The following is a 22,970-nucleotide window of genomic DNA, read 5'->3' as shown; positions in this document are numbered from 1 at the left end:
GGGAACTCTTTTTCTTGTTAATAGGGACTTAATGGCATTTAATTCTATGCTGTCTCTCTCCTAGTCCTTTTTTGGGGGGGTGGGGAAGGAAATGTATGAAAGGTTTGGTTATTTTAGATTTAAGAGCCACAACTGAAGAAGCCTGTGAGAAGACTCATACCTGGCTTTACAAATGAGAGAGTTGGCACTCGGAGCACGTATGAGACTTACTGGAGGCCAAATTAGCTGGTGAGCGTCAGCATCAGGAGGAAGTATTCCTCACCCCCTCTATTGCTGCACTTAACCGAAGTGGGAAAGCGAGAAGGCTTGATTTGTGTCTTATTACTGGTCCTTCATCCAGCATAGATTAAAATCTTCCTTTTGGAATGACAGTGGAGTGCATATTTACATTCTTATCTAAGTGCTTACTAAGTCACATAGGTTTAATTGCCAGTCCGTGAGCCTGTGCCAGCTGTTCCCTCCCCCACTCTGCTAATGAATATGTGATTGTCTCTGAGGAGAATGAACAACACAGCGGACGGACGGACTGTGAGCGGCCCCACCGCAGGTGCTCAGGTGCATCGTTTGGCCGCCCTGGAAGGCGCACTGCAGTGCCGCAGCACGGCCATACCTGGCATTCCACAGACGCTTGCAAATGTGCGAATGTGCGAATGAACAAATGGAGTGCGCGGTGAAGACGAACAGCCCCTGTGCCTCTTGAGTGGGGGCCTGGCAGATTTGTTATGACTTCTCTGGAGGTCACGTGACAGGGGGAGGTAAATTTCTGAGATGTGGACCATCTGTTCCGTAGAGCAGCCAGTGACCCGTCATCCTGAGATGTAATTGGTGGATGTGGAAAGGGCATGAAAGTGGACTTCTCTTTTTAGCTTTGAGGACAATTTAATTTTGGGTTAATCCTGTTTTATTTACATCTTTGTTCCTTGGGCAGGGTGTATTTCTGTAACTTATGAAAGAGATTTCTAATTACAGTGATTTGGATTTTGAATAATAAACGTAACAAAGTATTTATTGAGTTTTGTCTGATTATATATTTGTTTTTCCCTAAATTTCCTGCAATTAATATTACATGTCTAAAGAAGAAAAAAATATCGTTTGCAGTCTTACCTATATAAATTTTACAAAATTGTCATTCTGTACATTGTTTCTCTTTTCCCCCTACTTTCATTCTTTATTTCCAGTAATATGAAAAGTAGTCATCCTACTTGAGTATATTAATTACTCAATTTGATGGTTTTTGCATCATCACATTTAAATTTATTTCTGAAAATTTTTGTTGCAGCCCTCGAGTGGCTCAGTTGGTTGCAGCGTTGTCCTGTACACAAAAAGGTTGCGGGTTCAAGCCCTGGTCAGGGCACATACTTGGGCTGTGGTTCAATCCCCTGTCAGGGTGTGGGTGGGAGGCAACCCATCAACATTTTTCTCTCACATCAATGTCTTTCTCTCTCTTTCTCAAATCAATAAACATATCCTTGAGTGAGGAGTTTTTTAAAAAAGAAAATTATCGTTACAATTTAAATAGTGTGTTTTGATTCTTATCTGAGTAATAAAAATTAACAGGTGTTTACATATTTCTATTTCCTTAATTTCAAGTTCTTATTCATACAATGATTTAAATCTCAGATTATTATTAAATTATTATTTGTAGTTATACTTTCAAGAATTATTTCTGATATTTGCTTTAAGTTTTGTAACCATATGAAGGGCGGTTTCTTAGACCCATATGTCTAGTGGGTTTTTGAGGCTTGCTGCCAGTGTTTCTATTCTATTTCGTTTTGTTTTTACTTTTCTTATGGCTTAGTTACATTTGTATTTTCCTTAGGAAGAAAATGTGGACGATGTGCTTCCTGAGCTCTGACATCCCTGGGGCCATGTTCTTTACCGTCCACGTGTGAGAACATCAGTGTACAGTCATTGGCTTTGGAATTTATGGATCTCCCACATTTTCTCCAAATAATGGAGATTTTCAAAATTTAATCTTTCTTGTATTTTTTCCATTACCATTCAGTCCCCTTATACACCCCTCCCCCCAGCAGTCACTACACTGTTGTCCATGCCCATGAGTCCCTTTACCTTTTTGCCTAGCCCCTCTACCCCCTGACCTCCCCCTCCCCGCCCCCAGCTGTTATCTGCTCTCCATCTAGGAGTCTGTCTCTGTTTTGCTTGTTAGTGCAGTTTGATTGCTCTGCTTCTGTCCTTTGGAATTCTGCAGCAGAGACTTGGGGATATCCTGTTCTCTGTCTCTCCCTAGATATTTGACTTGTTTGCTTTTTGTTTATTTTTTTATACTATTCGAATTTTTAACTTTACCCTTGAGATTCCAACATCTAAGCAAGTTATATTTAAATTTTACTTCCTTTTAATTGGCTCTTTTGTAATTTATATAAACTTCAATGGTAATCTGAGGTCTTTTTTTTTTACAAAAGGTTTTCATTGAGTTTATTGGGGTGACGTTAGTTTCATTGAGTTTATACAGATTTCAGATATACGGTTTTATAATACATCATCTGAGCCCTGGCTGGTGTATCTCAGTGGATTGAGCGTGGGCCTGAGAACCAAAGAGTTGCTGGTTCGATTCCCAGTCAGGGCTCATGCCTGGGTTGGGGGCCAGGTCCCCAGTAGGGTGTGTGTGAGAGGCAACCACACACTGTTTTTTTCCCTCTCTTTCTCCTTCCCTTTCCCTTTCTCTAAAAATAAATAAACAAAATCTTTTAAAAAAATACATCAACTGTATATTGTACTGTAGGTTCACCACCCAAAGTCAAGTGCCCTTCAGCCACCATTTACCCCCGCTTTACCCTCTCCTTTCTCCCCCTATGAGATCGATCTTTCTTCTTAAGCAATAACTTGTCTTATGTTTTAGTTGTATTACATTAGTTCTGTCCTACTCTTTCTTGGGTTCCTAGAATACCAAGATTTTTTTTCCTACATGTATCTTCTTTTCTTTTATTCTTGTCATCTCTGACCTTCTTCTCTGAGTGGTGAGGGAATTTGTTAAGTATGGCTTCTAGTTGCCATTTCAGTTTTCTGGAATTTCTATACTTGTATTTCATAGCCTAAATTGCTATTTTTAATTCAGAAATTGTTTTCATCTCTTTGTCGGGCACAATAATGGCTTTCCAAGATTTAATCTCTACAACTGGTGAATATGCTACCTTACATAGCAAAAGGGACTTTTCCGATGTGATTAAAGATTTGAAAGGGGGAAGTTATCCTAGGTTACCTGGATGCCTCAGTGTAATAAAAAAGAGACTTAAATGTGCAAGAGGGAGGAAGAAAAGTCCATGCTAGAATGATATACTGTGAGAAGGACTTGACTGACTAGTACTGGCCTTGGAGATGGAGGGGTCCAGAAGCCGAGGAACGTGAGTAGTCTCTAGAAGCTGGAAAACACAAGAAAAATTCTCTAGAGACTCTGGAAAAGACAACAGTCCCGCCAAAACCTTGGCATTTTAGTCTAGTGAGACTGACTTTGGACTTCTGATTTCTAAGACTATTAGATAATAAAATATGTACTTTTTCTGTTTGCTGTATCATTATAGCCATAACTACCTTAGTGACTTACAGGGATCATAGTTGAATTGGATTGTCCCAGAGCTTGATGTGGGTTTCTGCCTAAATCCATCGGGCCCTAAAGAAGTAAGAGAGCCCATTCATGCAACCCTCTGCCTCCTATTAGAGGTTCTGCCGGTGTCTCCTTCCCGTATGCTCCAGACCTGCTGCTTTTTGTAGGTGTAGGAGAGGAGATTTAATTATTTCAATTCAGTCCTATCGTACTACATTTAGCTGAAACTCCCTGACTTTTTCCCAGGTATATTCTACCATCACCATATTTAATTTCTGGTCTATGTTTTACTGTTTTCATATTTAGCTGGCAATTTTTATGAACTATAGAGTTCTTACCCAGAATTCTTCATATAGAATTTTAAATCTGAAACAGACCTTATGTATCATTTAGTCTAATTTCCTCATTTCACAGATGATAAAACTGAGGTTCAATAAATCACAGAAACTGTGTCATTAAGTATAGCATGGTTTTTATGGTGTCACTGCTCAATTTTTGAAAGCGAGAGATAGCATAGGATGGGGTTACATGCCATTTATTGAGTAAATGTATGGGGCACCATTAGAGAACACTAGTCGGTTTTATTCATCTTAGCATATTGTGGCTTAAAAAGAAAAAAATACTTTGTACTTTGTTTTCTTAGCCCTAACTGTATAGTTGTTGTTTTTTTTTTTTTTTTTTAACTTTGGAAAGAGCAAAGAAGCTACACATATAATTGCTTGGCTTTGTTGGCATTCAAAAGTTGGAGTGCTGTGAAATTCTACATGCTTCATGTTTGATTTTAAAAAGTCTTTAACAAGTCCTGACCAGCGTGGCTCAGTTGGTTGGCCATCATCCTGCAAAGTGAAAGGTCACCAGTTCGATTCCTGGTCAGGGCACATGCCTACACTGGGGGTTGGATCTCTGGTTGGGGTGTATGTGAGAGGCAACCAACAGATGTTTCTCTTTCTCATCGATGTTTCTCTCCCTCTGTTTCTCCCTCCCTTCTACTCTCTCTAAAAAAAATGAAAAAATAAATAAAATAAAAATGTCTGTCCAGAGAAAGTAAATGGTCATGGGGCTAAAGAACAGAGTTTTGTGTTTATAGTTATAATTTTTATATGTCCTTCGCAGACTGGAAACTTGTAAACTGTAAACATTTATTGGAATTAGCTTTAGTTTATTAATATAATCAATATATATTTAGTATCTGAAGTGTCTAACCATTGGATGCTGTACAAAAATAAACAAGAAAGCTAGAATCTTTGCCCTCATAGGATTTATAGCCTAGTGTGGAGAGGTGTCAATAGATAATTAAGCAATTATTGTATAGTGTGGTTAGTGTTGTCACAGGAGTAATACAGGGAACTGTGACAGAAAGCACCTCACCTAGATGTGAGAAGGTCTAGGAAGAATGACTAGGAAGAGTAACACCCCAACTGGTGCACGAGGAGGAGTATACGGTGAGATTGGGGGAAGAATGCTCCAGGGCCCGTGGTCCCTGGACCAGCACCATCAGCTTTACCTGGGGCCCCACCTGAGATCTATTAAATCAGAAATTCTTAGGATGCGGCCAGAAAACTGTGTTTTACAAACCCTGTGGGTGATTCTGATGCAGAAAACCACTGTATTTACTGATGCTGAGAACCAGGTGTGCGAGACAGCACAACACATTAAATATAGCTGAAACAGAGGGTTTTAATTCATTGATAGCTTGAGTTGAGTCTGGAGAAGCAAGGGAGGCCCAATTAGGTGGTGGACGAGTTTAGATTTTCATCTTCAGTGCACTTGTAAGCCAATGAAGCATTTCCAGTAGGAGAACAGCTTGGTCAACTTGGTCTTTTAGGAAGATCACTGAAGAAGAGATTGGTGTTGGGTAGAAAGAACATTTTGGAAGCCAGTGTAGTATTAATGCTGTGGCCATGAGAATGAACAGTAGACAGCTTGAGCAGATACTTAGGAAGGAGAAGCTACAGGATTGGGTTATTGAGGAAGTGATGAGGATGAGGGGTGGAGGAGGAATTCCCAGGTTTAGCACTCAGACCACTGGAAAGGTGACGGTTTTCTAGTCTCTGGAATAGAGAACCTGGGAAGAAGTCATTGGGGGTCATGAGGAAGATTATGATTTTGAGCTTGGTTTTGCACACAGAGATGGAACTGCTTATGGGGTAGTCAATTAGAGATACCAGGAGGCAACTTGGTATTTGCCTAGACCTCAGGAAAGAAGCATGGGTTGAATATGCAGCTATGAGAGTATTTGGGATATGTAAGATAATTGAAATCTTGGAGGACATATTAGAAAACTCAATGAAATTGTGCTGAATGAGAGCATCAATAGTGTAAAAGCGTTAATATTGCACAGAGTATGAGGAATCCAAAGAAACAACTGAGAAGGACCAGCCAGAGGGAGGGATCAAAACCCTGAAGAGTATGATCTTATGAAAGCCAAATGGAGAAATTTCTAAGAAGAGCCTCGCAGTCACGTATCTCACACTCTGAGGAGGTCAGCAAGGTGAGGACTGAGCATTTTCCATTGGAACAGCCGTAAGATCGGTGTGATTTAGGAATGTGACTAGAGCGGATTTGATGGAGGGGTGGGAGTAGCAGCCATCCTATAGCTAACTGACAAATTAGAGAGCGTTTTCCATGAAAGAGAAAAATAATCAAGGGCAGAAGGTGAATATGAGGTCATGTGAACTTCTTTTTAAAAAAAAAAAGATGGCAGATACTGAAATTGAATGTGGATAGAGAAAGATTCAGGAGAGGAGAGAGAAGAATTGGGAGAAAATGGAAGACATAAGGAGGGGAGAGAAAGCAACTGTAGAACAAGTTTCTGGACTTGGTAGGAGTGGATGGGATTCAGAACACGTGGCTGGCGGGGTACACCTTTTCCATTGTAACAGAAGAGGAGGAAAGGACGGATTCTTGAATAGGTAATTTGTCTTTTTGGTGGGAGAACGGTGAAGGAGTTCACATCTGATGATTCTCCTGTTCTCTTTTGTCAACTGCTGAGGGAGAGAGGGGGAAGATGGGGCTCAAAAGAGAACAGTAGGTGAGTTTAAAATAGTCACTGTAGAGAAGAAATAGAATAATAATTAAGAGATAATCGGGTTTCTTTTGGTACTGAAGTCTCGGTGGAAGACAGAACTCATGAATTTCTACCGGAATCATGAGTAGATATTTTCCCTGACACTTCTCAGTAGCCTTGATGTAGGCCTGGAAGTAGCAACCAGTTTCACTCACCCAAGTCTGATGTTGTTCTAAGACATAGTTATGCAATCCAGTGGGGTGAGTAGATTAAAGGATAAAGGTCTCTGCTTCCTTATCTGAAAGTAGAAACTTCAACAGGGTATGCCAATTTAAAAATCTGTCATAACTCAGTGGCTAAACCAGCTCTGAGTAGACAGATAGGAGGCTATTTATAAACTTTATCAAATTTAATGTTTACAATACTGTGTTTTGCTTTAGAAATTAATGTGTATGATTCTGGAGTGCTGTCTCAATTTTTGATCAGGATGGTACATCATATATTGATTATGTGCTGTGTAACTAGTCTTGCAACCAGAAAAAATTCGAATTCTGAAGGACATCTGACTTGAAAGTTTCAGGAAGATAATGTATTCCTGTGTTAGTGACAAAACTGTTGAAAGGATATACTATGGAATGTAAGTTGGATAAAGGGGGGCAATCCACTGGGGGAGAAATAGAATGCTTAAGGAAATAGAAGACTTCAAAGAAGTGATATAAACATGAGAAATTTGGAAGAATGGAAAATGTGGTGGTGAGTATTTAGAATGTAAAAATTAATCATTTCCAAAGGGAGACAGTTCTGATGGTGACAAAGTCCAGGGTGTGGCCGTGGGAGAGAGCAGATATGGTATAATGAAACAGAAGGTCATCAGAGGTGAGGTCAAGGAATTGAAAGGCAAGAAAATCTAAAATTAGATCTAATTTTAGATCTAATTAGAGTAATGGCAAGATTCGGGTGGAATGGAACACTACAAGCCAAATTCTCAGATATCCAATGAATGAGGTTCTGTTGAAGGAATATACAATACCAACATGTGGATGACAAGGTCTTCACTCCTCCCCTGAACTTTGCTCTCTTTAAGGAACAGACATACTAAGCTATAAGTAACTATGCAACATAGTGTGTGTCATGATAGAAGCATGATCGAAAATCCATTAAAGTCTAAATGAGAACAGAGGCTGTAGATGTCCGGAGGAGTTAAAAGACTGACCATTTAATAAGCGTTTCCTACTGTTTTGGAACTTTCAGGGTTTGGTAAACATTTATGCATAACCTGTGGGTATTTGGTAGAATATTTGGTCTAAAACAGTGGTTAAGTCTGCTGCACATCTGAAACTAATCTAATATTAGAATGTCCACAGTAATTGAAAAGTAGAAAAATAACTTTAAAAATAGTGGTTAAACCTCTCACATTTGCTAAGTGATTGATTAAATGCCGTGCACACCACAAAGAAAAAGTTAAGATGTGAACTGTCTTCAAGAAATATTTTCTGATTCCAGGAGTCTCAAATAAACCTGAAGCTTCAGGAAAAGTGATTTACTGTATTTGATGTGTAATTTTCTGATTTCTCCACATTCATTTTATTTTCTAATCTTGTTTTAATAGTTTAATGACTACATATATTAATCTATTATAAACTTCCTGAATCCTTTTTGGATTCAAGTAAGGTATAAATAATAAGCAAATATATTCTAGTTGATGGTGTTGAGAAATAAGAAAGCACATGATACATTGTTTATCACTCTACATTTTGAATGATATGACTTTAAGTATACCTCACTTTTTGTAAAGCAGTGTCAAAGTGTCAGCTGCTCTTTGGACGTTCTATTAGGTGACATTTCTTATGCCCTCCAAAAAGAAAAAAGCTCTCAAACATAGATTGGTTGACGAACACTATTCTGGGGAGAAGGCGTTGTGGGGGTGGGCAGTGCTGCCCACAGGAATGTCGAGCAGCAAATGCTGGCTTTTGGCAGAGAAGCTTTGATCCGTAGTGACCTCTTTGAAATGCTGAGACTGATGGCCCTGGTGGGGACTTGCACTGAACATGTCTGTCACAGATGGGACATTCTATGTGAGAACAGAAATGCTGAATAATAGGGCAATAACACCCTATCTATAAACCAACTATGTTTACAGATTCCTTAAATAACAGGTCAAAGTCAATTTCACTATAGTAAATATTGCAATTGCAGTGCCCTGCAGAATTCTCATCTTTCTCGTGTATTTTAAGCAAGATTTCTGGGCCATGTGGCTTTTCTAGCAGACTTCAATGATGTGCGACTGCCAAGTACAGACCTTGTCATTTATTTGACTCCGACTGTCTTTAATCTTGAGAAGCTTGAGGACAGTAACACAGTGAGAAACCTTGAGGTTTCAGCATAATCATAGCACATTATGCAGGGTCAGATTTTCAAATTCTTTGCTTTTTCAGGGGCCCACATTTACCCTAGAACTCTCGTGCTATCTACACATCTTTAAATTTGGATTTGTGGTTTCTTTTTTCTTCTGTTTTCATCTTTCTTCCTTTCTCCCCTAGTTCACAGCCATGAATGAACAACAGTGCTTCCACAATGAGTCCATTGCCTTCTTTTACAACCGGAGTGGGAAGCACCTTGCTACAGAATGGAACACAGTCAGCAAGCTGGTCATGGGACTTGGAATCACCGTCTGTATCTTCATCATGTTGGCCAACCTCCTGGTCATGGTGGCAATCTATGTCAACCGCCGCTTCCATTTCCCTATTTATTACTTAATGGCTAATCTGGCGGCTGCGGACTTCTTCGCTGGGTTGGCCTACTTCTACCTGATGTTCAACACAGGACCCAATACTCGGAGACTGACTGTCAACACGTGGCTCCTTCGTCAGGGCCTCATTGACACCAGCCTGACGGCGTCTGTGGCCAATTTACTGGCTATTGCCATCGAGAGGCACATTACAGTTTTTCGCATGCAGCTCCACACACGGATGAGCAACCGGAGGGTGGTGGTGGTGATCGTGGTCATCTGGACCATGGCCATTGTCATGGGTGCCATACCCAGTGTGGGCTGGAATTGCATCTGTGATATTGAAAATTGTTCCAACATGGCGCCCCTCTACAGTGACTCTTACTTAGTCTTCTGGGCCATTTTCAACCTGGTGACCTTTGTCGTCATGGTGGTTCTCTACGCTCATATTTTTGGCTATGTTCGCCAGAGGACTATGAGAATGTCCCGACATAGTTCTGGCCCCCGGCGGAATCGTGATACCATGATGAGTCTTCTGAAGACGGTGGTCATTGTGCTTGGTAAGTTTTGTTTTCATTGTTACTTACTTTACAGAGTCTCAGTGTCTTAATACAAACTGCATTAGTTTATGATAGTGATAAACAATGGTAAGAATATACAACAGCATATATGTAGGAATTGGGAAGGGACGAAGTAGTTTTTGGCAAATCTCTGTGGCGACGGCAGTGTGCCAGTCCTTCTGTAGTTATAGAAGTGGCTTTGGGGGAATACCTGTCTCAAGGTGTGCATAAATATGACGTGAACAACATCACTGATGAGTTGGCTATCAAGTATTGAAAATTCCAGCTTTTGACAGGTTTTCTTTTAAAAAATTTATTGGTGTGACATTGCATAATAAAATGACATAGGTTTCAGGTGTACAACTCCATAATGCATCACCTGTGTGTTATATTATGTGCTCATCACCCGAAGTCAAGTCTCCTTTCATCACCATTTATCCTCCCTCCCCCTTCCCTACCATTCCCCCTCCCCCCTTTCCCTCTGGTAATCACCATACTGTTGTCTGTGTGTATGAGTTTTCTTGTTTTTAGTTTTTTTGGCTTAATCCCTTCACTTTTTTCACCCAGCCCCCAACCCCCTCCCCTCTACAGCTAGCAGTCTATTCTTGCTATCCATGAGTCGGTTTCTATTTTGTTTGTGTTGTTCATTACATTCCACCTATAAGAGAAAACATGGTATTTGTCTTTTTTGAGTGGCTTATTTCACTCAGCATAATCCTCTCCAGGTCCATCCATGCTGTTGCAAAGGGTAAGCTTTCTTTCTTTTTTATGGCTGAGTAGTACTATATTGTGTAAATGTACCATAGCTTCTTTATCCACTCATCTACGGATGGGCGCTTGGGCTGCTTTCAAATCTTTGCTATTGTAAATAACGCTGCAATGAACACAGGGGTGTGTATATTCTTTCAAATCAGTGTTCTGGGTTTCTTTGGATATGTTCTCAGAAGTGGGATACCTGGGTCATACTGCAGTTCCATGTTTAGTTTTTTGAGGATATGCCATTCTGCTTCTGCAGTGGCTGCACCAGTTGGCATCCCCACCAGCCTGCACGGGGGCCCCCTTTTCCCCATGCCTTCACCAGCGCTTGTTTGTTGATGGCAGGGTTTCTTTCTTACAATGCAGTTGTGGAATTTTTGCCTTCTGGTCTCTGTTATAGATTTTCAGATAGAAAGTGTTTTTTATGTTAATAACGATATATTTTTTATGAGCCTATTTCTAAATAAGTCATGCTTCACATTCTGTAATTGTTTCTACATACATGTAGGTTCATATTTCAAGTTTTGTATAGATTTGCTATACAAAATGGTTTCAGATTAATAGCATTCTGTGATAGTCATCTGTATGAAAACTTGTGTTTTTTCTATCAGTTTTCTGTAGTAGAAGTCAATTTATATTTTAAGGTGAACAGCCAGTTTTTATAATTTTTAAGTATTTTTATTGATTATGTTATTACAGTTGTCCCAGTTTTCCCCCATTTACCCCCATCCGCCTGGTACCCCCATTCCTTCCAGCATTCCCCCATACTTAGTTCTGTCTATGGGTCATGCATGTAAGTTCTTTGGTTTCTCCATTTCTTTACTATTCTTACCCCGGCTCTGTCTATTTTGTTCCTACCAATTATGCTTTTAAATCCCTATACTTTTTCCCCACTCTCTTCCTTCCCTCTCCCAACAGATAATCAAATGACTTCCATATCTATGATTCTATTCCTGTTCTAGTTGTTTGCTTAGTTTGTTTTTTAGGTTCAGTTGTTGATAGCTGTGAGTTTGTTGTCATTTTAATATTCATGGTTTTGATCTTCTTTTTCCTAACTAAGTCCCTTTAACATTTCATATAATAAGGGCTTGGTGGTGATGAACTCCTTTACCTTGACCTTATCTGGGAAGCACTTCATCTGCCCTTCCATTCTAAATGATAGCTTTGCTGGATAGAATATTCTTGGATGTAGGTCCTTGCCTTTCATCACTTGGAATACTTCTTTCCAGCCCCTTCTTGCCTGTAAGGTTTCTTTTGAGAAATCAGCTGATAGTCTTACGGGAACTCCTTTGTAGGTAACTCTCTACTTCCTCTTGCTGCTTTTAAGATTCTCTCTTTATCTTTTAATCTTTGGCATTTTAATTATGATGTGTCTTGCTGTGGTCCTCTTTGGGCCCAAGGTTTTTATTCTTTTATGTGCACTCAAATAACTTTTGCCTGTAAGTAACTATTGGTTTCCCTGGATGTAAAAATTCATGGCAACAATCAGGAGGACTATATTTATTTCTTCATTTAAGCACTCAGAAAATTAAAGAGCATCTGAGTTTCAGGTCCTCCTCTGACCCCTGAGATTTACCCAGGGAAAGGACACACACAGAACAGTTCTTTTGGAGTTCAGAGCGCCTCTTTTCAGAGTTCACCCTGTGAGAATTTGTTTAAATAACTCCCCTATTGAATTACATTTTCTCCACAGACTATATTCAGAATAATGTTTGATCATGTTTTCAAAAATATCTCTGAGCATTTCCATGTTCCCCATGGAAATTCAGTGGAAAGTTCCTGTAACGCTCTTTGCTCTGGTTCATAAGGCAGCATTGAATGAATGTAACCTGGGCTTGACCGTGTGGCATCTCTGAAACTCTGGGAGCGACATGAATGACACTCATTTAGTCACTGGGAAGAGACACAGCCCCAATTACCCCTGAGTAAACTAGCACTCTGGGTGAGGCATTGGTCCCATTTATTTTGCATCGGGCAAGTGCACCCTGGAGCTCCTGTCTGGGTCCCCTCACTGGGACCCTCATGTCGATCTGAAGGATAAGGACGAGACCTTGCATTGCTGACACAGCTAAAGCCCTGTCTGTAACTAACTGGGCCCTTAGATAATATTCCCACTGGGGACCCCGGCCCCTCAAGTATGCGGTTATCTCATTCCATCCAACAAAGCTGGCCCTTCTGGCCCAAATTTTTGAGGGAAAAATAAGGATGCATATTATAAAATGGGTATAATGATTCTATGCCATGGGCATAATAATCCCGTGTGTAATGCACACAAAAGCATAGGTGTGCATTATACATGGCAAAACACTGTGTTTCCATTTCTGCATTACAAATGAGAAAGCTGGAACAGGAAAATTATGCAGTATATCTGCTCGAGATGCCCTTTCCACCCCAGCACACCAACCCTAAGCAAGAAAATAGAACATTGCCCTCTGAGGTTTAAACTTATAGACTCTACAAAGATCAAATACAGGTTTGATATTTTTTACCTCTGGGAAAAAAGGGCATTATTTCCATAGATATGCAATGGAAAGAGTTTTAGCGCATGGAAAACTTCAGTCAGGGTAACAGGTAAAGAAATTTGGTGAGACCATGTGTAGATGTGACTGTAATATAGGACAGATAAATTAAATAAGTGGGCTGTAGCCTTTAAATTTTTAGTTTTCTTTTTATTGATTTGAAAGAGAGAGAGAGAAAAAAAACATCTCTTTGTTGTTACAATTATTTATGCATTCATTGGTTGTTTCCTTTATGTGCCCTGACTGAGGATCGAACCCTCAACCGTGGCATTTTGGGATGACACCCTAACCAACTGAACTAACTGGCCAGGGCCTAGACTGTAGCCTCTTTGAGAAAAGAAGCAAGGCTGGGAGAATGAGAGGGGTGAGAAGGCTTAGAATAGGGAATTCACAATCCTATTGCCCAGGTGGTCTAATACCCTTCGTACAAGGCACTCTGCTACTTGAATTCTGTGTAGTCACAGTTGCATGAAGGAGATGGGTTGGTCTTGTAGAAACAAGAATTCTAGTCTTGAAGCTCTTCATATTGTAAATTAGTTTATTGACAATATTTTGGGATTTTTTTGTTTGTTTTACATTTGATTTTTAACATCTATCTTGCCAGATCACCAGCTTGGTGACAATAGGCAGGGATTTTAATGATGGGTTGTGCATTCTCTCCACATTACGTCCCAATCAGAATACAACAGCTTGCAAAGTGACTGGCCAAATGGATGTTCAATGAATAATATATTTATCTTTCATTTATTAGGGGGATGATTATAGTCTGTGTAGAAAACCTTCAGTTTCCATTTCCCCTCATCAAAGTGACCTCTGGGTTTTAGGCCATTAGTCCTCATGATCAGGAAAAGGATTCCTTGGTCAACAAGTCAAATTCCCAGGAGTCAACATCAAATATAGGCACCTTAGAGATTGGCGATGACAATACCGGTATCCATTTTTTAATCCCAGGTTATATATACGCTGCTTTTGAGTGAGTACTGGATCTTCATATTTTTATTTGTCAGACCCGATGTAGCATTCACCATTTGTGCAGTCCTGCTCTGCCACAGAAATTAGTATTTGTAAATAGCAGCCCCGTCACACACAGGCACTGCTATTTGTTATCCTCATCTTTCAGAGCTGAGAACTTGGGTACCGAGAAGTTCGGTAACTTGTGCGAGGTCACACAGCTCAGAGAGTACAGGAGCTGGGGCTCACTCAGACACTCTAGGTCCCAGAGCCCCAGAGTTTTCCAGTTTCATCCCATCCGCTATCTCTATAATAAAAACAATTATCAGCGCATGCTGGGTTTTGTTCTGAAGTTTGAACAGTGCCTTGCTATTAAATTGAAACTTTGCGACCCCATTTGTTTCTGTGGATCCTGCTCACTGCCTGCGCTTGTTCCCTGGGGTAGGAGAAAGCTTTAAGAGAGCATTCCTTTCCTCCCTTTGTTTCCAGCGATGACGCTGGTGATGCGTTTTCTCAACCCTTTTCCACTGCTGGCTGCGGCGGCCCCTTAACTGACGGCTGGTGATTGAGTGAGTGTTTTGTTACAGGTATAGTTAATTTGAGGGTTTATTGTCCCAGCATGAAGTCATGTAATCCTTCCCCAGGCTTGAGTTCTCCCCACTTGACATTTTACCAAGAATTCTTTCTGCGTTGGGTACACAGTTGAATCAGAGTGGCAGTCAAAAAGTTCTTCCTTATTTGACCACAGTCTGTCTCAACTTGTAAGTCCTGGCCTTTCCCACTCTGTTCCTTGGGATGACACTTCTGTTGGGGATAATTAGAAAGGAGGGAAGCCAACATTTAGAAGGGGAAAATAATGGTTATAGCATTGAGGTTTTTGCATCTGAGCTTTGGGGACAGAGGGAGGGACTCCGAGCACCAAAAATCCAGGCGGGCCCTATCCTTCTGTGGAAGAAGAAGGAGACACTGTTTTTCTAGGGCAATCTGTTCTGACTGGAAGTGGTCACCGCTGAAGCTAAAGTGCCCCTTACTACCTACGTTCTCTGTGCCAGGGTCAGTACTGGGCACTATTGTTCATACCCTGTTTATAATGTTGCACCAAGGAAAGCTGTCTTTCTCCCATCATACTGAAGGAACTGAGTTAAGACAGGGTGTGTAACTCGTCCAAGATCGCTTCTGTAAGCAGCAGAACTGGAGTTCAGCGGCAGGATTGTTGCAGGCCATGACCTTGTGTACACCAGAAGAGACCGTTACTGGTGATGATAATAGTGGTGGGGCCTGGTGAGTTTCCGCCCACCGTCTTCTTGTTGACTCTGATGTAACATAATTTGGCCAATATTGTGCTAGTACATCTCTTATGTACTTCTCTCTTTAATTCTTCGAACATGTTGTTGAGTGTGAATTGTGTGCTGAGGGATAAAAATGAGTAAAATTAAACTCTGTTCTTTCCAGAGCTTACAGCGTAGGAGAGGCGACTAGGAAAGAGCTTCAGAACAGTGAGTTCTGTGGGATAGAAGAAGGATGGGCAGAGTAGTCCCGAGTGGCGGGAAGGGAGGACCTCCCAGAGGAGGCAAAACTGAGCTTAGTCTGGATCACCGTGGAGGACCTTGCCATCCGTGGTGTGGAGGTGCAGGAGAAGCTGAGTGCTCGCGGGAGCCAGGGTGATTTGGAACTGACAGCAGTCAGGTGTGATTAGCAGACAGTAGGTATGTCCGATGGTGTTTTGACGGGAGAGATCAACGTCTTCACAACGTACTAAAGAGCCTGGGCTTTTGTCTGCAGATGATTGGAGATGCTGAAGGATTCCCCGAGATAAAGAAAGCCAATTTCTTACAGGGCTGACCCTATCATGATGATGTAATGATGATATAATTTATCATCTGAATGGACACACTTTTATTAGGGAAAACAGGCCTTAAGTGGGAGGGACACCGGGAAAACGGGCATAAACCAAGAATGGTTTCATCAACCCAGATCGTGTGCTGCCCTCCTTGCGGGCTCTGCTGTCTCCCTGTTTGTTCATTCACATTCTTTCTGTGTCTTCTTTTGGCATTTGAAGTGTAGAGCTCAGCCCTGGACTTCCACTGTGTAAAGATGGTGAAGAAGAACTTTTATTCTTTCTTAAAGCAAGGGTCTGTCTAGATTTAGAATTAGAGCTGAAGGAGTACTTAAAAAGCACACCATCTCATTCAAGTTTCCAAGTCACTTGTGACATGTGGTTCATCGGTGGCCCAAACCAAGATCCAGGTTTGCTCACTTCCAGGACGGGCTGTTCTTCCTGCCCACACATTCCCCTTGTTCGGTCCCATCCGCACTCGCATCGTTTTCTTCCTTGTGACCATGAGTATGTATCGATGCGACTAGCCAGGGTCAGGTGTAAACACTGGCTGTCACCTACCTGGCACCCACAGAAAGGGTCCCCTTGAATTTACCCTCATTATAACCAACTCTTTGTAATGAATCTTTGACAAAATTCACTGGGAACTGACTGACTTACACGTTATGGAGTGCATACTCAGGTTAGCATCCTGTCGGCTTTCTTAACAGTGTTGTATTTGTGTGTCATTACCTTGGTGTTTCATTGTTTATGTTTTACCCAGTGTGTGTGTGTGTGTGTGTGTGTGTGTGTGTGTGTCTCATTTGTGCTCACTGAGGCAGAATGCGTCTGGGATCTGCTCCTGACTCTGCCAGTAACGGGGTGATTCTGGGCAGCTGCTTTTGCTCTGCATTAGTTTCTCTGTCCCTTTGTCCACAGGACGAAGTTGGCCAGTTTGATTTTTAAGATTATTGAGAGTTCGACTTATTACTCTGTGAATCAAATGATCAGGGCATAGCTACTATGGATCAGCCTTGTAGATTTTTCTAGTGGAAAACATAAATGGAGTTGGAATAAAAGCAAAGAACTACTGTTTTTCTTCCCATCAGCTTCTTTAATAATTAGCATTAGATACACATCCCCTAGTCAAGGGAGTGGCACATGTACAGGGGATAGTCTCAAAGAAATGAGATTTTTGCATTAGTCTCCAGCAGAGAGCCATGGGACAGGAAGAGAAGGTTTCCCAGTGGCCCTGTTGCTAGGGGAAGGGAGTAGACACAAGACTTGCTTATTCCCTGGCCACAAGTGACCAGCTGCATATCCTGTCGATCTGAAGAGGAACCAAAGCTCCCCCAAGTCTCCTCAGGTCCCTGTGGATTCTCACTGAAGGCCTCTTTGAGGAAGAACCCGAGAGCGTATTCATGAAAGCTGTGACTGTTCGGCCAGCGCTGGCGTGGCCCCATGGGTGTGGTCAGGAGAGACGCTGCAGAAGACCCAGGGGGCTGCCCGGACCCCAGAGCTTGGGCCCCGGTCAAGAGAGAGAACAAGCTTCACATGCCTGCTCTTTAAACCTTTTGTTACTCAACTTTATTCAAATATTTTTACTTAAAAGCAACTTTAAAACAAACAAAAAACCAGAAATACCACATTAACCTAACAGAGTTATTTTTGAGGTGTGGGCAGAGCTGCTAGAACACGAAGCTCTTTCTTAGTTTGGGTCTGATGAGAGGGATTCAGACCTTGTCTAGAGGAGATTCCTGTCGTTTTCAATATGTGTTGCACAGTCACTTGTCTTTATGGGTAAAGGTTCTAAGAGATGCAAAGATGCCTTGAATGAACGTGGTGATCACTGGGAATCATGGTTGCTTAGGGCTTGAGAGCTTAGAATTTGAACTCTGACTCCTTATTCAGTAGTTTCATAACCATGACTTAAGAGTTCATGACTTAAGCTCTCTGCTGAGTCTCAGTTTCAGAATTAATAAAATAAAGATAGTGGGACCTTTCCCATCCAGCAGTGGTGAACATTAGACAGGCTGATTCATGTAAACCACACTTGGCACGTGATCTGGCTAACGTAAAACACCCAGCGGTAGCCAGCATTATTACTACTGTTAGGTCTTATCTGCATGTACATTTGCTCCCCACTTCTTTCTTCCTCTTTCTCTTTCTCACACACCCACACTCCCCCACACGCCAGCACGCATAAACAGGGAATTTGATGGTGGAGATGGTGCTTCATTTCTGCAACGTGGTGCACAGCTGTTGCCTCTAATAACAGGCTGTGAATTGTCTTCTGACTGGCCTTTGCTTTTCCAAAACTATATCTACACTGCAGGGTTGCTGACACCTTGTTTGTTGAGCCTCAGCCCCATGTCTGAAAATTCATGTTAGTGCCACAAGAAATGGCATTTGGGGCCTGGTCACTCCCCAGAGATGATTAAAAAATGGTGTCAATCATTAAAATGCCACAGGCCACTTGGTCAGTATGTATCGGAAAGGGTCATCAGCCCCTTCAGATGGACCTGCAAGGCTTAGGCTCAGCTAGATAGCGGCCTGGTTACCATCTGGGGCCTCATCTGTTTCCTTTTGATCCGCAGCGAAGGGCCATTTCTGGCAAAGATGGAAGAAAGAGCAAATGGATGGGGTTATGAGGCTTTGTTGCTGTTGTCTATCTGGTCCCATCTGCACAGTGTGACCACCAGTGACTCCTTCTTTCTGGGCTTTGTCACTGTTCACCTGGGAGGAAAAGGACGTTTAACTCCTCTTCTGACCTCTCCTGCTACTTCCTGAATCTCTTCGAGCACCTTATGGACATTGCATGATCGCTGGGCTTTGTCTTACTTTCCAGCACCTAGAACAAGGCCCATCACTTAGCAAATGCTAGACATTCTTTGAATGAATAAATGAAATATATCTTTTATTCTGGATGGAGTTCTACAGGTTCTCTAGTAACAACAGTACTATACCTGTATAGCCTGAGATTCAATGTGATTTAATAATGAGTCTCATTTAAAGAAATATTTGTTATAAAGTAGTTATAAGGCAGTTCCACATCTTGCCTGTTGAGGACATTTTTTAGGCTAAGCTCCAGTGTGACCTTGTTAATAATAGTCATTTTGCCAACAAACAGGTGTGGAATATCTACTAGGCCCTCTGATAAGGAGGAGGGATGCAATGGTCAGCGTAAATATGGACCTTGCTCTGAAGGAATTCTCATTTTAGTAGATCGTGACTGATAATTTAAACGAATAAATACAATACAATGTGGTAAATTAAGTGTGCATGGTGCTGCAGGAGTGTCCTCTTCTGTTTGGACAGTGTCACGATGAAGTGTCACCTAAGACGATGGGTAGGAGTTGGCTGTGTCAGCCCAGGCAAAGGAGTTATTTCTTTTAGGTTCTCTTTGCACTCTGAATTGAATTCAATACACAATCGCATCTTTATATTGCAATTAACGTGCCACTTAGAGCAGTGACTCCCTTGCATATCTCATTTAAATTGCTGGGAGTGGGAGGAAAGACTTGTATAATTTTAAGGTGATACTGTGCTTTAATATTTTTGCTGCCTTTTACACTGGTATATATGTTCACTTTTTGTTTTAATTGACCATGGTTCACAGATTCACATCATTGAATTGGTTATAAAATAAACGAATCTGAATGGTTACTGACCTACCATGGAAGCGATGAATTTCCTCATGTGCAAATTAGCATCCTGTGGAAAGTAAGAAAGGGTCTCTAGTGACAGTGCGTATCATTGAAATGTCATTGCCAGGAAATGTTGACACACACACATATGACAAGCACACACACACACATATGCAAATTGCCAAATTTAGCAAATAAAAATAATTGCATGGGATGTAACTACACTAACAGAAATATTCCTTTTTTATCTGAAAATCAAAGTTAACAGGGCATCATGTGTTTTATCTGGCAACCCCAACACACGTGGCATTAATGTCGATTAAGCACTTTAGATGACAGTCAACTTGCTGTATACAGATTTTCCTCTTTGCCTTACAGGTTCTCATAATATCCTGGAGGTGAATTTAAGTACATGAGGAGTTTCAGTTAGTTAATATTTCTGACTTTTAATTTGAGTTGTCTGGAAAGAAAGAAATAAAGGGACATATCTGGTTTATAGAATCTTATATTTGTTTCTCAGAAATTAAGTGTGCTTATGAACAGATAATATTGTATACCTCCAGTTGAAAACTGAATTATCTCCTACATATTCTTTGTGGTGATCTTTGAAAACATCTTAATGAAATCTGTTTTTCAGTATAAACAAAGGGTTTTTTTCTTGTGTTTCTGCCTGTGATTTTTTTTTTTTTTGAGGACTAAACTAGAGCCCATGCCTCTGAGAAGCTACTTTTTATTCATGTGTTTTAGTGAAGATGATAGTGTCTAGACTGAGTGTGGTCATGGCTTTACTTAAACGCTGGCAAGCCGCCTCCACCAATAGAGGGGTTGTTGTAATGATCCAAAGCAAATACGGCATGCTAGTGGGATGACGCAGCAGGAACAGGGTCTTTTTGAAGAAGCGGGGTTTAACCTGGCATCGGGAGCCTGGAAATTCATGGCTTCACCTATTTATCCTGCCCTAGTTGACTTTTGTCCACACAAAGGGCGCTGCGTTTTAAGGAGGGCTTTCCATGAGTTCATTCTAAATGGGCATTTCTGCCCTGGAGAAAGCTTCTCTTCATGTGGCAGGCATGAGTTCATTTGCTGGAGTTACTTGCTCTCTTTGGGGAGAGAGAAGCTAGCTCTTAAGAGCCCAGCCTTGCAGGATCTGCGCAGGAGACTGCAGTGAAAAGCTGACGCGTTTTTGCTGTAGCCAGCGAGTGATTCACCATGTGATGCTGGGGGATTTGCTTTACTAACCTTGCTGAGCACGTGGTGCCCAGGAATGCTTCTTCGTATATTGCTCCAGCCCAGAAGGAAAAGCTGAGCTGTAAATTGAGGAGCTGGGTTTCTGAAGGAGAGCAGGAGAGGTTGTATTTGGACAGCCTACAAAGCACATATAGAATGATCAAATAAACAACAGTTGCAGAGATTCGAGCACTAGCTCTATTTAATTTGGCAAATTCTAATGTCTTGAGGGGAGGGTAAAAATGTTTTATTAAAAAACACTTTCTAAGGCACCAGGCCTATACTCGAGGATATTTACAAGTACCAATACGAAGTAACAACTTGTCTAGAGTGGAAGAGAATGCCGTAGAAACCAAATTTGAATAGTGAGTTTAACTGTACTATAAATTATTATATTGTTATTGCTAAGATAAGATTGACATAATTTTACAATGAAATTTCTTTAGTTCACTTTGAATTGGTTCAGCTGCTTTTAAAGTATGCATAAATTTAAAAGGTACTAGAAGCAGAAACAGAAAAAATTAGAAACAGAATTAGAAAATTCATTTCTATGTATTGATCTGTCTATAATACATTGCATTATAAATGATTTACTGCTATTACCTTACATGTTCAATGTGTTGCCCCTCAGAAATTGTTGACTTATAACTTAATAATGTTGTATGTGGCTTTATTACTATGTAGTTCTTTTGGTTATGGGATATTTTGACCCATTGTTTTGATTAACCTTTGAAAACATTATGTAGTATCTTTATTACTATAGCTATATATTAACATATAACTCAGTTACATATTAACTTAGTTATATATTAATATCTATATATTTATAGATATTAATATATATCTATATATTAATATTTATATATCTATATATAGATATTAATAGATATCTATATATTTATATATAAATATTAATATAACTCAGGAGTAACATTCAGTTTTTGTTGAGAAGGTATCTGCTTTAGTCCTTTCAACAATTTAATATGTAACACCATGAAAACATTTCTAGTTTGCCATATTTGTTTTCATATTTAATTTAACTGAAATTTTTATGGGAATCAAATGCCTTCATATAGGTTATAAAATGAATACTTACTATATACATTAGTTTTTGTTCTGCACATGTCAAATTGTAACAAAGTGTTTACCATTGTGCGCTTTCATTTTTCCTCCCACATTTACTCTCCTTGGCCTTATTTTATAGCTAAATTTTATCAAAACTATTTGGGGAGTTAATATGGAATACGTTCTACTATGTACAGTTTGACTGTTAATTTTACTGGAAATTAATTTTATCTACCAACTTTAACTTTCCCTGAGTCAATATTTATGGTTATGAGAATTTCTAAAAAAAATAAGAAGGATAATTATGTTAACATCTGAGTGCCTGCTAGTCATCAAGACTCATTAAGTCCTACAATTTTGCCCTAAATATATATAATACAAAACTTGAAGCAAGAACCTTAATCTCTCTGAATTTCAGTTCCAAATCTAGATAATATCGTTTATGAAGATCATATATGATAATAATTGTGAAAGCTATTTTTATAGGAAGTGTCGCATAAATATAAGCTATGACTGTTTTCGTAGTTGCTGTTCCTAAAGCAGTAACAACAAAAAAAGTCTGGAATGCTAAGCAAGAAACGCAATGGACCGTGGTTGGGAAGACATCAACTGTATTCCAGTTCCTGATTTGCCGCTTACTGTTTGCAGTGACTTTGGGCCATGCACTTAACCTCTGCAACGATTTTCTCATCTGTACCATAAAGGGTTTCAGTACTTCAGTGTTTCCCCAAGTGTGGTCCGAGGACCACCCACATCTGAGTCACCTGGGACGCTCCTTACACAGCCTGGTTCCTGGGCCCCAGCCCAGACCTGTGGAAGCAGAACCTTTGTGTTGGCCTCCAGGCATCTCTACTTCAGTCACACAAAGCTTGAGAGTGACAGCGATAGGAGTGTCTGGCTTTGGTTTAAATTACATGGCATGAAACCTGCCCTTGCTCCTTTCCAATGTCTATTGTTTACCTTTTTCAAAATGGACACATTATTGGCGCCAGTTTAACAGTGGCTCAGGGCCTGGGATCGACCCCACGCATGCATGTTTGTATACCTGCTTTGCAAGGGAGAGGATGAAGAGAGAAAGGGAAGGGAAGGCAAGGCGAGGTTAGAGAGGAAACCCAATGCAGCACATCCAAAT

The 22,970-nt window shown here is 40.6% G+C and overlaps 1 protein-coding gene across 8 annotated transcripts in view; it reads left to right on the top strand.

The window, feature by feature from the left end:
* The window catches only part of LPAR1 (lysophosphatidic acid receptor 1), a 135,093-nt gene that overhangs the window by 75,589 nt on the left and 36,534 nt on the right, over nucleotides 1-22,970 (top strand). For all 8 annotated transcript variants that reach the window (XM_045840873.1, XM_045840878.1, XM_045840874.1 and 5 more), the window contains one exon: nucleotides 9,110-9,857. In XM_045840873.1, coding sequence (XP_045696829.1) covers nucleotides 9,110-9,857 — 748 coding nt within the window. The remainder of the gene's footprint in view (nucleotides 1-9,109; nucleotides 9,858-22,970) is intronic.

The sequence above is a fragment of the Phyllostomus hastatus genome, unplaced genomic scaffold, assembly GCF_019186645.2.
Source record: "Phyllostomus hastatus isolate PE091 unplaced genomic scaffold, TTU_PhHast_1.1 phas_contig_34, whole genome shotgun sequence".
Taxonomy (NCBI): domain Eukaryota; kingdom Metazoa; phylum Chordata; class Mammalia; order Chiroptera; family Phyllostomidae; genus Phyllostomus; species Phyllostomus hastatus.
The sequence above is the reverse complement of the archived record's forward strand: the minus strand, read 5'-3'. Positions and strand labels throughout refer to the sequence as shown.